This window comes from Salvelinus fontinalis, chromosome 42 (genome assembly GCF_029448725.1).
Source record: "Salvelinus fontinalis isolate EN_2023a chromosome 42, ASM2944872v1, whole genome shotgun sequence".
NCBI lineage: Eukaryota > Metazoa > Chordata > Actinopteri > Salmoniformes > Salmonidae > Salvelinus > Salvelinus fontinalis.
The window spans coordinates 20,479,835-20,492,227 of NC_074706.1; the positions used below are offsets into that span (position 1 = coordinate 20,479,835).

At 46.1% G+C, this 12,393-nt stretch overlaps 1 protein-coding gene across 3 annotated transcripts; it reads left to right on the forward strand.

Moving 5' to 3' along the window:
* Positions 1-1,205: 1,205 nt before the first annotated feature.
* Positions 1,206-12,010, forward strand: LOC129840987 (zinc finger protein 227-like). Of its 3 annotated transcripts, XM_055909069.1 has the most exons (4): positions 1,206-2,372; positions 3,117-3,247; positions 3,435-3,617; positions 7,807-12,010. In XM_055909069.1, exons 1-4 carry the CDS (start codon positions 2,114-2,116, stop codon positions 7,894-7,896), a joined length of 663 nt encoding a protein of 220 aa, XP_055765044.1. In that variant the 5' UTR covers positions 1,206-2,113; the 3' UTR covers positions 7,897-12,010. The 3 variants fall into 3 exon arrangements, with proteins under 3 accessions (XP_055765044.1, XP_055765042.1, XP_055765043.1); XM_055909067.1 differs by lacking the exon at positions 7,807-12,010 and having other exon boundaries at positions 3,435-5,304; XM_055909068.1 differs by lacking the exons at positions 1,206-2,372; positions 7,807-12,010 and adding an exon at positions 2,386-2,611 and having other exon boundaries at positions 3,435-5,304.
* The last annotated feature ends 383 nt before the right edge of the window (positions 12,011-12,393 follow it).

Consider the following 12,393-nt stretch of genomic DNA (forward strand, 5'->3'; position numbering starts at 1 on the left):
CCCATCCCCAACAGGCTAAGAAGTGATAATTTTTGCGTCTTTTACTTTCCGTTTTGTACACTAGCTTCAAACAACTGAAGTATAATATTTTTGGTCATGGAAAATACACTGCTCAAAAAAATAAAGGGAACACTTAAACAACACAATGTAACTCCAAGTCAATCACACTTCTGTGAAATCCAACTGTCCACTTAGGAAGCAACACTGATTGACAATAAATTTCACATGCTGTTGTGCAAATGGAATAGACAAAAGGTGGAAATTATAGGCAATTAGCAAGACACCCCCAAAAAAGGAGTGATTCTGCAGGTGGTGACCACAGACCACTTCTCAGTTCCTATGCTTCCTGGCTGATGTTTTGGTCACTTTTGAATGCTGGCGGTGCTCTCACTCTAGTGGTAGCATGAGACGGAGTCTACAACCCACACAAGTGGCTCAGGTAGTGCAGTTCATCCAGGATGGCACATCAATGCGAGCTGTGGCAAAAAGGTTTGCTGTGTCTGTCAGCATAGTGTCCAGAGCATGGAGGTGCTACCAGGAGACAGGCCAGTACATCAGGAGACGTGGAGGAGGCCGTAGGAGGGCAACAACCCAGCAGCAGGACCGCTACCTCCGCCTTTGTGCAAGGAGGTGCACTGCCAGCGCCCTGCAAAATGACCTCCAGCAGGCCACAAATGTGCATGTGTCTGCTCAAACGGTCAGAAACAGACTCCATGAGGGTGGTATGAGGGCCCGACGTCCACAGGTGGGGGTTGTGCTTACAGCCCAACACCGTGCAGGACGTTTGGCATTTGCCAGAGAACACCAAGATTGGCAAATTTGCCACTGGCGCCCTGTGCTCTTCACAGATGAAAGCAGGTTCACACTGAGCACATGTGACAGACGTGACAGAGTCTGGAGACGCCGTTGAGAACGTTCTGCTGCCTGCAACATCCTCCAGCATGACCGGTTTGGCGATGGGTCAGTCATGGTGTGGGGTGGCATTTCTTTGTGGGGCTGCACAGCCCTCCATGTGCTCGCCAGAGGTAGCCTGACTGCCAATAGGTACCGAGATGAGATCCTCAGACCCCTTGTGAGACCATATGCTGACACATGCACATTTGTGGCCTGCTGGAGGTCATTTTGCAGGGCTCTGGCAGTGCACCTCCTTGCACAAAGGCGGAGGTAGCGGTCCCATTTGCATAACAGCATGTGAAATGTATTGTCAATCAGTGTTGCTTCCTAAGAGGACAGTTTGATTTCACAGAAGTGTGATTGACTTGGAGTTACATTGTGTTGTTTAAGTGTTCCCTTTATTTTTTTGAGTAGTGTATATATGGGCACGAGGTAGATGCGGTGCGACTCAAGTTTCGGCATCAAGTAGTGTCCCCTCTCTCTGGTCAGTCTCACAGGAGGAACAGAAAGAGAGCTGGAACCGCAAGAGGCGGATCCTCTGCTGCTCTCTCCCTCCCCTCGCTGAGACTAATGCCTTGTTCAAAACAACTAGGAACTCGGAAATCCCTCTGACTTCAGTGCATTCTATACAACTAGGAACTCTGAAAAAAAACTAGATCCGACTGGGAAAAATCGTTTTGAACAGTCATCCAACTAGGATTTCCAAGCCAGAAACTCGGGCATCTTTCTAGAGCTCTGACTTTTAGACCTGAAGATCACTGAAGTCATGATTTGATCTTAGTTCCCAGTTGTCTTGAAAGCACCATGACCATCAGATGCCGGTACCATCAGTCCAGTAAAATAATAAAGCAAATTATTTGCAAATGGTATCCATGATGAACAGTTTAATTGGGTATGGTTCAACTTTAGAACTACCCTGTCTCTGTTCCACACTCCAGTCGGTGGCAGTAATGCATCACTAAAGTTGGTTGCCAACCGCCATTTAAAAACCACTGAAGAAGTGTAAACGGAAGTGAACAATGACCAAGACAAATTTCCACGTTAGCGTTTATATTGTTATTTAGACATGTATTACACCATGGAACTCATAATATGAGTCATTTAACTGCAGAGTATCATAAACCTATCCCAGGCAGTCTTTAATTCGCGTTGTAGACAGGACTTGGTTGATCGATCTGTTATCTAGGTAACGATATCAAGCTGCTAATGTTAGCTAACAATGGCTAACTGTATGGTTTTTCATACTCAAATAGCCTCCATTATGGAGGTGCTAGCGAATGCAGCTGTGGCAGAGGTCTGTAAACTGGTAGACGACGACTATGCAGTGTTTCGTTTGGAAATAACTCAAAGCCAGAAAGAAAACAGTGCATTGCGAAGGAAAGTACAGCTACTCGAACTGAAGATGGTACGGGAGCGCGTCCTCGCCACTCGACCCAGTAGTGTCAAAATCCTTGACCGATACAGAGGAATGGCAAGAGGTACAGTTTGCCGGGGTTGAGGGGCCTGTCGCCCAGTTCACATCTGTACATGTTTGACTTTAGATGTGTTAACCACATATGGTCCAGAGACCTGATGTTGAATTTCATGACATTGGAGACCACGCCAAATGAGCGTTTGAATCAGGAAAGTTAACTCTCAGGACTTCTACAAGCCAGAATGCTGAAAAAAATAATTGTACTTATTTTGCCTGATGTCCGTGTAGTTGGTCCTTTTGCAGGTAGGAATGTTAGACAATATATCCATAAGAAATTATGATTGTCAACTTTAAAAAAAATATGAATACACTACCAGCACATTTATCACCCAAAGCGGTAAAGTAACATAAAATATAACTATTCAACATACTGGCTTGTAAAGGTCGTGAATAAACTTTCCTGATCCAAACGCTCATTTGTGTCTTTAGTAGAATTCAATGAAATTTGACATTTTCCAGGCTAAGTTAACTGGAATTGGGTCTTGGTCAGTTTTTTGTTAGTATGCAATAATTCTCCTTCATAAAGACACACTATCATGTCATCATCAGAAAACATTTACTGCATTAAAAAACAATATGATGCATGGAACATAATAAATCGATCTATAAATGGTATATCAAGAAGTTATGCGAAGTGTTACTTTACATTCTTGCCAATTCTACACACGGTCAATAGTGTGTAGTATAAGTATTAAGCATTGACAGTAGATTACTTAACCACCTCTTTTCCTCCCAATCACTCTCTCAGGTGAAGGACATCTCACTGGAGGCCACAGGAGCTTTGTGAAGCCAGCAGGACACAATACATGGAGAGATGACCAGCCAGTCACTGTTGATGAGGGGAGTGGAACCTCAACCAAGAACATTATCGTGATAGAGGTTAATATAATAGTATTACAGTACATCAAATGTGGCCAGTTTATTTCAGAAAAACTCCTCAGATATTTGCTGGCTTACATGTACATCCTAATTTATCTGCCATAGGGGAGCTTGTGAGACTTCCCTATGACATTATTATCCAATTCTACTCATTTACTGGTAACAACCTCCCCTCTTCTTGTGTCAGTCTGCAAATGCAGAGGCTGCAGGTTCTGGGGTCAAGCTGGAGAGATCTGAAGGAGATGAGGACCCACTGCACAGCACAGACATCCAGACTGGAGCAGCGCATGGAGTGGCGCTCCCTGTAGCCACCGAGGACCTCACCACCACTGCTGCGCCCCAGGCCAGGACCCGATGCAGTGTCTCGGAGGTCAGTGGAACGCCGAACGCCGTCCTCAAGGCAGAGACGGAGACAGAAACAGAGACTTTAATTGTAACACAAAGGCTATTACACACAGGATCTAACCACCGATCAGACCCCGAGAGACTGGGCTGTCTTCCTGCTCCACGCTCAGAGCATTTAATGGTATTTCACCAGAGGCAGGGGACAGTTAATTCCCGTGGAGATGGTGATGCATTAGACACTGGCGTTGATGATCTGTCTTGTTCTTACGCTACAGAGATGGACCCTGGCAACATGCCCTTGGGTTTAGAGACCCAGACTGATCTGTCTAGAGGGGACTGGAACCAGTACAGTAGTAGTGTATATTCTGAAGGGTGCCTAGATGAGAAAGGGGATGTTATAGTGGTAGATGAGGTGACTGTGAAAGTGGAGAGCGACGCTCCTCCCACATGGAATGCAAAAAGTCACCTAGGAGATGGACACTCACAGGACAGAGATTTCTTAGATTACAGGGGAAATCTAAATGCCGCCACCCACTCCCCTTTACACACGTTCAGGGATCGCGACCCAGTGTCCACATCAATGGCACCTTCCGATTCACACGGCCACGTGATTTTTGATCAGGTATTACATTTAAACGATAGGGCTGTACCCCAAGCTCGTGGACGGGGAGCAACAACGGTCGGGAAAGAGAAACTGGATAACTGGAATGCAGACAAGACTCACTTAGGAGAAGGACACTCGCAGGGCAACACTGGTGACTTTTTAGACTACAGGGAAAGTTTAGAGACAAATCTAAATGTCGCAACCCACTCCCCGTTACACACAGTGTCCATGTCAATGGAACCTTCCGATTTGCACGGCCGTGTTTTTTTCAATCAGGTATTGAACTCAAACGACCAAAGGGCCAAGGCGCGGAGAGGGGGAGCAACAACGGGCGGAAAAGAGAAGCGGTTCCTCTGCATGTTCTGTAACAAAGGCTTCAGCTGCTCCCAGAAGGTGGAGATCCACCAGAGGGTCCACACAGGGGAGAAACCTTTCAGCTGTGCCCAGTGTCACATGTGCTTCACCCATGCTGGCAACCTGAAGAGGCACCAGAGGGTCCACACAGGGGAGAAACCTTTCAGCTGTGCCCAGTGTCATATGTGCTTCGCTCAGACTGGTGACCTGAAGAGGCACCAGAGAGTCCACACTGGAGAGAGGCCTTTCGCCTGTACGCACTGTGGGAAGAAGTTCTCAGAGAGGAGCTACCTCAGGATACATCAGCAGAAAAACCATCCCACTCTATAACATAGAAAGTAACCATTCCACTCGATAGCTTCTGATGTTTAGATCAAATCCTGCATTAAAGACAAAGAATCATTTTAATTGTTGTCAGCAGAAAAGATCCACAGATGAATTTGGAATAACGAGAGTAACAGATTTCAGTGTAGAATATTGCATCCAGACATTGTTTGATATATAAGGCATATATAAGCCTAAAATGTCTGTTACATATTGTGTTTGTACTGCGTAGGTTATATAACTATTTAATTGCTTCCATTCAACTACCTAATTTTTTCCCCAAGACACTTTTAATGAGAAAATTATTTCATTTATGCAGTGTATCAAGTTCATGATCATTTTTATTTAGGCATGTGTATACTGTATGTGGTTTTCATATGGTGTATTTAAAACTTGTTCATCTTTAATAAACACAAAATGGGACTTTTCATTCTAAGACTTTCACGTCACATCTGATCTCACCCTATTCTGCAAACACCCGACCGCTTTATATCCAATATACACTCACTAAATAAACACTACAAATCAAAAGTTGGTGTTCACTTAGAAATGTTTTTGAAAGACAAACACTTTTTTTGTCCATTAAAATAACATCAAATTGATCAGAAATACAGTGTAGACATTGTTAATGTTTTAAATGACTATTGTAGCTGGAAACTGATTTAATGGAATATCTACATAGGCGTACAGAGGCCCATTATCAGCAACCATCAGTCCTGTGTTTCAATGGCATGTTGTGTTAGCTAATCCAAGTTTATCATTTTAAAAGGCTAATTGATCATTAGAAAACCCTTTTGCAATTGTTAGCACAACTGAAAACTGTTTTGCTGATTAAAGAAGCAATTAAACTGGCCTTCTTTAGACTAGTTGAGTATCTGGAGCATCAGCATTTGTGGGTTCGATTACAGGCTCAAAATGGCAAGAAACGAAGCACTTTCTTCTGAAATTCATCAGTCTATTCTTGTTCTGAGAAACGAAGGCTATTCCGTGTGAGAAATTGGCAAGAAATTAAAGATCTTACAACGCTGTGTACTACTCCCTTCACAGAACAGCGCAGCGGGCACTAACCAGAATAGAAAGAGTGGGAGGCCCCGGTTCACGACTGAGCAAGAGGACAAGTACATTAGAGTGTCTAGTTTGAGAAATAGACGCCTCACAAGTCCTCAACTGGCATCTTCATTAAATAGTACCCTCAAAACACCAGTCTCAACGACAACAGTGAAGAGGCGACTCCGGTATGCTGGCCTTCTAGGAAGAGTTCCTCTGTCCAGTGTCTGTGTTCCCCGAGTCGCCTCTTCACTGTTGACGTTAAGACGCGTGTTTTGCGGGTACTATTTAATGAAGCTGCCAGTTGAGAACTTGTGAGGCGTCTGTTTCTCCAACTAGGCTTGTCCTCGGCTAGCGATTCTCTGGTCCTGCCCCTATAGTTCTGATTCAGAGAGACTGATGACGCCTGAGGTTGACCCCCTAACAGATGCTGCCTTCAGCCTGCCTTCTATAGGATCTATCAACTGGAACATGGACCCTGTGACAACACAGACAATCCCTGGCCTTCGTCCTCCTCACACTCTCCTAATGTTAAATCAGACCTCAGACAATGCCAGTGCCTCAACACTAAATAGCTACACAACCCCATTAACAAGTGACAGTAGTAGTAACGCAATCAGCAGATCCGGTGGCAAAGAGAAGCGCTTCCTGTGTTCATCCTGTGGGAAAACTTTCAGTTTCCCCAAACAGGTGGAGATCCGCCAGAGGATGCACATGGGGAAAAATCTTTTGGCTGCCACCTGTGTGAGAATATGTTCTCCCACCAGCACCAGCTGAAGATGCACCTGAAGGTCCATAAGGGAGAGAGACCATTCGCCTGTACACACTGTGGGAAGAGGTTCTCAGAGAGGAGCTATGTCAGGATACACCAGCAGAAAATGCACACAGTCCATGTATAGAGTATAGTGACATGTAATATAGTACTAGTTAGATAGTTTGTAGTTCATTCTGTTGGTTTGGGATGTAGTAGGCAACTGAGGAAAGAATGAGTATGATGAGGCAGAGTAGATAATATGGGGAATGGTTGGTGTGATGGTGTCTGTAGAAATGCTTCACTGATGAAGAGTGACAACCTTGTCCTGTTTAAAGGTCATATTTTATAATGAGGAATTGAGTGCCTACGTTTACTTGACATTAAGTAGTGTGTAATGTAATGACAGTGTTATAAATATGAATTTGATCAAAAGCGAGGGTACCAGATTTACAGAAAAGGTCAAGTGTTACCATAGTGAGAAAAGTTATTCTACTTGTCACGTATCGTTTTGTGCAATAAAAGTACTTCATGTTGTGAGTGTATGACTATTTTGTTGAAATTAAGGTTTTCCTTATCTCAGTTGAACCAAATCATACTTAATTTGAGTCAACACATTGCCATTCTTTTTTAGAAACTCCAATGACTCCATATTGTTAGTGTCACGTTCGTCATAAGGAATGGACCAAGGTGCAGCGTGCGTAGAGTTCCACATATTTTAATAAATAGAAACTCACCAAACAAAACAAACAAGCACAAACGAAACGTGACGTTCTGGACTACTCACAGGCAGCTACACAAACACAAGATCCCACAAAGCACAAAGGGGAAATGGCTGCCTAAATATGATCCCCAATCAGAGACAACGATAAACAGCTGCCTCTGATTGGGAACCATAACAGGCCAACATCGACATATAAAACGTCTAGATGACCCACTCTAAATCACACCCCGACCTAACCAACATAGAGATTAAAAGCTCTCTATGGTCAGGGCGTGACAGTTAGGTACTTGAATCATTGTTAGAGATGTGTTTGACTGTGGTTAACATTTTATCATGTCATGTTTCTGTGTGTACAGCAAAGAGTTTCTTATATAAACCTTCATGATTTTCTGTTCAATTTGTCTTTACAGTCTGCAATCCGTGAGGACCTGCTGATATCCGGTGTTGCTGGCGGGGGAGACTTGACCTCTGAAGCGGAAGCGGCTGGTTACAAAACCTGACCCCGGATCAGGACCCTGGATCAGAAACCGTCCCTCTTCCTTCCTAAGTCAGAACCAGGACCGAACCATGAGGGACAGAGTCTCCACCAGCACACAGAACACAACCAGTGGACAGGTAGACTGAACAATCTCAATCCTGGTGGTCATCAGAGAGACCATGGACCCACCCTGGGCTTCAGCCTTCGCAGAGAGTGGTGGGAGTCTATCAGCAAGTCTGTCTTCTCCGTCAGGGTCTTGTTTAATACCTGGTGACTGGGTTCATAGAAAGCCTGAAGCTGGACCTATGTCTGGCCTTCCTCAGTTACCTCATGGTTACCTTACCAATACAGACATGGTCAGGTTGCACGTTCACCAGAAGAGGTACATAGCCTATAATCAATTTCAATCAATCAATCAATTTTATTTTATATAGCCCTTCGTACATCAGATAATATCTCGAAGTGCTGTACAGAAACCCAGCCTAAAACCCCAAACAGCTAGAATGCAGGTGTAGAAGCACGGTGGCTAGGAAAAACTCCCTAGAAAGGCCAAAACCTAGGAAGAAACCTAGAGAGGAACCAGGCTATGAGGGGTGGCCAGTCCTCTTCTGGCTGTGCCGGGTGGAGATTATAACAGAACTATGCCAAGATGTTCAAAAATGTTCATAAGTGACAAGCATGGTCAAATAATAATCATGAATAATTTTCAGTTGGCTTTTCATAGCTGATCATTAAGAGTTGAAAAACAACAGGTCTGGGACAGGTGGCGGTTCCATAACCGCAGGCAGAACAGCTGAAACTGGAATAGCAGCAAGGCCAGGCGGACTGGGGACAGCAAGGAGTCACCACGGGCGGCAGTCCCGACGCATGGTCCTAGGGCCCAGGTCCTCCGAGAGAAAGAAAGAGAGAAGGAGAAAATTAGAGAGAGCCAAGATTTTCAAAATGTTCATAAATGACAAGCATGGTCAAATAATAATCAGGAATAAATCTCAGTTGGCTTTTCATAGCCGATCATTAAGAGTTGAAAACAGCAGGTCTGGGACAGGTAGGGGTTCCATAACCGCAGGCAGAAGAGTTGAAACTGGAATAGCAGCAAGGCCAGGCGGACTGGGGGCAGCAAGGAGTCACCACGGCCGGTAGTCCCGACGTATGGTCCTAGGGCTCAGGTCCTCCGAGAGAAAGAGAGAAGGAGAAAATTAGAGAGAGCCAAGATTTTCAAAATGTTCATAAATGACAAGCATGGTCAAATAATAATCAGGAATAAATCTCAGTTGGCTTTTCATAGCCGATCATTAAGAGTTGAAAACAGCAGGTCTGGGACAGGTAGGGGTTTCGTAACCGCAGGCAGAAACAGTTGAAACTGGAATAGCAGCAAGGCCGGGCGGACTGGGGACAGCAAGGTGTCAGCATGCCCGGTAGTCCTGACGTATGGTCCTAGGGCTCAGGTTCTCAGAGAGAAAGAGAGAACGAGAGAATTAGAGAGAGCATACTTAAATTCACACAGGACACTGGATAAGACAGGAGAAGTATTCCAGGTATAACCAACTGACCCCAGCCCCCCGACACATAAACTACTGCAGCATAAATACTGGAGGCTGAGACAGGAGCGGTCAGGAGACACTGTGGCCCCATCCGAAGAAACCCCCGGACAGGGCCAAACAGGAAGGATATAACCCCACCCACTCTGCCAAAGCACAGCCCCCACACCACTAGAGGGATATCCTCAACCACCAACTTACAATCCTGAGACAAGGCCGAGTATAGCCCACAAAGGTCTCCACCACAGCACAACCAAGGGGGGGCGCCAACCCAGACAGGAAGTTCACGTCAGTAACTCAACCCTCAACACAGCACACAATCCAAACAACACTCAGTCAAGGAGAGAGCTCAAAGACTAACCACCTGAACCACCTCTGCTGTTATTGGGTCACAACATGGGTGACCGAGCATTAGGACAGACGCCGACAAGCCGTACGTGGTAAGCGCTTCGCATAGGCTAAATATGTGAAGGACCACCAGAATGTTCACACCAAGGAGAGACCCTTCAATTGTAAGCTGTGTTAAGGCGTCCGCTTGCTTCCCAGCCAAAACAGTTTGGAAGAGTTTGTGCATATATTATGAGGCAAGCCGAAGTTCGGAGCTGATGTCTACGCCCCTTCGTCAGTGACTGGTCAACAGTAGAGATTCTCCATTAAAGTCTTTGTTGTCATTCAACAAGAGACGACTAGTTGTCATGCACAATTTTCATTGACATATACAGCACCAAACATCTTAGTTAGCTGTGCGTCAATACAGGATTACGATTGTATCGTACTATACCGGATCTGACACTCGTCGGATGTGGCAGGGCTTGAAAACTATTACGGACTACAAAGGGAAACCCAGCCGCGAGCTGCCCAGTGACGCGAGCCTACCAGACGAGCTAAATGCCTTTTATGCTCGCTTCGAGGCAAGCGACACTGAAGCATGCACGAGAGCACCAGCTGTTCTGGATGACTGTGTGATAATGCTCTCTGTAGCTGATGTGAGCAAGACCTTTAAACAGGTCAACATTCACAAAGCCACGGGGTCAGATGGATTACCAGGACGTGTACTCAAAGCATGCGCAGACCAACTGGCAAGTGTCTTTACTGACATTTTCAATCTCTCCCTGACTGAGTCTGTACTACCTACATGTTTCAAGCAGACCACCATAGTTCCTGTGCCCAAGGAACTAAAGGTAACCTGCCTAAATGATTACCGCCCCGTAATAATCACGTCGGTAGCCATGAACTGCTTTGAAAAGCTGGTCATGGCTCACATCAACAGCATCATCACGGATACCCTAGACCCACTCCAATTCGCGTACTGCCCCAACATCCACAGATGACGCAATCTCAATCGTACTCCACACTGCCCTTTCCCACCTGGACAAAAGGAACACCTATGTGAGAATGCTATTCGGTGACTGCAGCTCAGCGTTCAACACCATAGTGCCCACGAAGCTCATCACTAAGCTAAGGACCCTGGGACTAAACACCTCCCTCTGCAACTGGACCCTGGACTTCCTGACGGGCCGCCCCCAGGTGGTAAGGGTAGGCAACAACATGTCTGCCGCGCTGATCCTCAACACTTGGGCCCCTCAGTGGTGTGTACTTAGTCCCCTCCTGTACTCCCTGTTCACCCACGACTGCTTGGCCAAACACGACTCCAACACCATCATTAAGTTTGCTGACGACACAACAGTGGAAGGCCTGATCACCGACAACAATGAGACAGCCTATAGGGACGAGGTCAGAGAACTGTCAGTGTGGTGGCAGGACAACAACCTCTCCCTCAATGTGATCAAGACAAAGGAGCTGATCGTGGAGTACAGGAAAAGTTGGGCCGAACAGGCCCCCGTTAACATCAACGGGGCTGTAGTGGAGCGGGTCGAGAGTTTCAAGTTCCTTGGTGTCAACATCACCAATGATCTATCATGGTCCTAACACACCAAGACAGTCGTGAAGAGGGCACGACAAAACCTTTTCCCCCTCAGGAGACTGAAAAGTCCCCAGATCCTCATAAAGTTCTACAGCTGCACCATCGAGATCATCCTGACCGGTAGCATCACCACCTGGTATGGCATCAGAGGGTAGTGCGTACAGCCCAGTACATCACTGGGGCCCAGTACATCACTGGGGCCAAGCTTCCTGCAATCCAGGACCTATATAATAGGTGGTTTCAGAGGAAATCCCATAAAATGGTCAGAGACTCCAGTCACTCAAGTCATAGACTGTTTTCTTTGCTACCGTACGGCAAGAGGTACCGGAGCGCCAAGCCTAGGACCAAAAGGCTCCTTAACAGCTTCTATCCCCAAGCCATAAGACTGCTGAACAATTAATCAAACAGCCACCGGATTATTACATTGACACCCCCCCCCCCCCTATATTTGTTTTGTTGCTACTCACTGTTTATTATCTATGCATAGTCACTTCACCCCTACCTACATGTACAAATTACCTCTAATCTGTACCCCCACACACTGACTCTGTACCGCTACCCCTTGTATATAGCCTCGTTATTGTTATGTTATTGTGTTACTTACTTTTAATTTAGTTTGTTTGGTAAATGTTTTATTTATTTAAATTTCTTTACCTCTTTTTTCTCCCCAATTCCGTGGTATCCAATTGGTAGTAGTTACAGTCTTGTCTCATCGCTGCAACTCCTATACGCAGTCGGGAGAGGCGAAGGTCGAGAGCCATGCATCCTCAGAAACACATCCCAACCTAGCCGCACTGCTTCTTGACACAACGCACATCCAACCCGGAAGCCAGTCGCACCAATGTGTCGGAGGAAACACCGTACACCTGGCGACCTGGTCAGCGTGCACTGCGCACGGCCCGCCACAGGAGTCGCTAGTGCGCGATGAGACAAGGATATCCCTGCCGGCCAAACCCTCCCTAACCCGGACGACGCTGGGCCAATTGTGTGTCGCCCCATGGACCTCCCGGTCGCGGCCGGCTGCAACAGAGCCTGGGCTCGAACCCAGAATCTCTGG

Bases quoted from the DNA above. Each gene is read 5' to 3' on its own strand.
- LOC129840987 (XM_055909067.1), top strand. From the start codon at position 2,114: ATGGCTAACTGTATGGTTTTTCATACTCAAATAGCCTCCATTATGGAG. The intron at 2,373-3,116 runs GTACAGTTTGCC...TCACTCTCTCAG, and splicing joins ATACAGAGGAATGGCAAGAG to GTGAAGGACATCTCACTGGA. The intron at 3,248-3,434 runs GTTAATATAATA...TTCTTGTGTCAG, and splicing joins AGAACATTATCGTGATAGAG to TCTGCAAATGCAGAGGCTGC.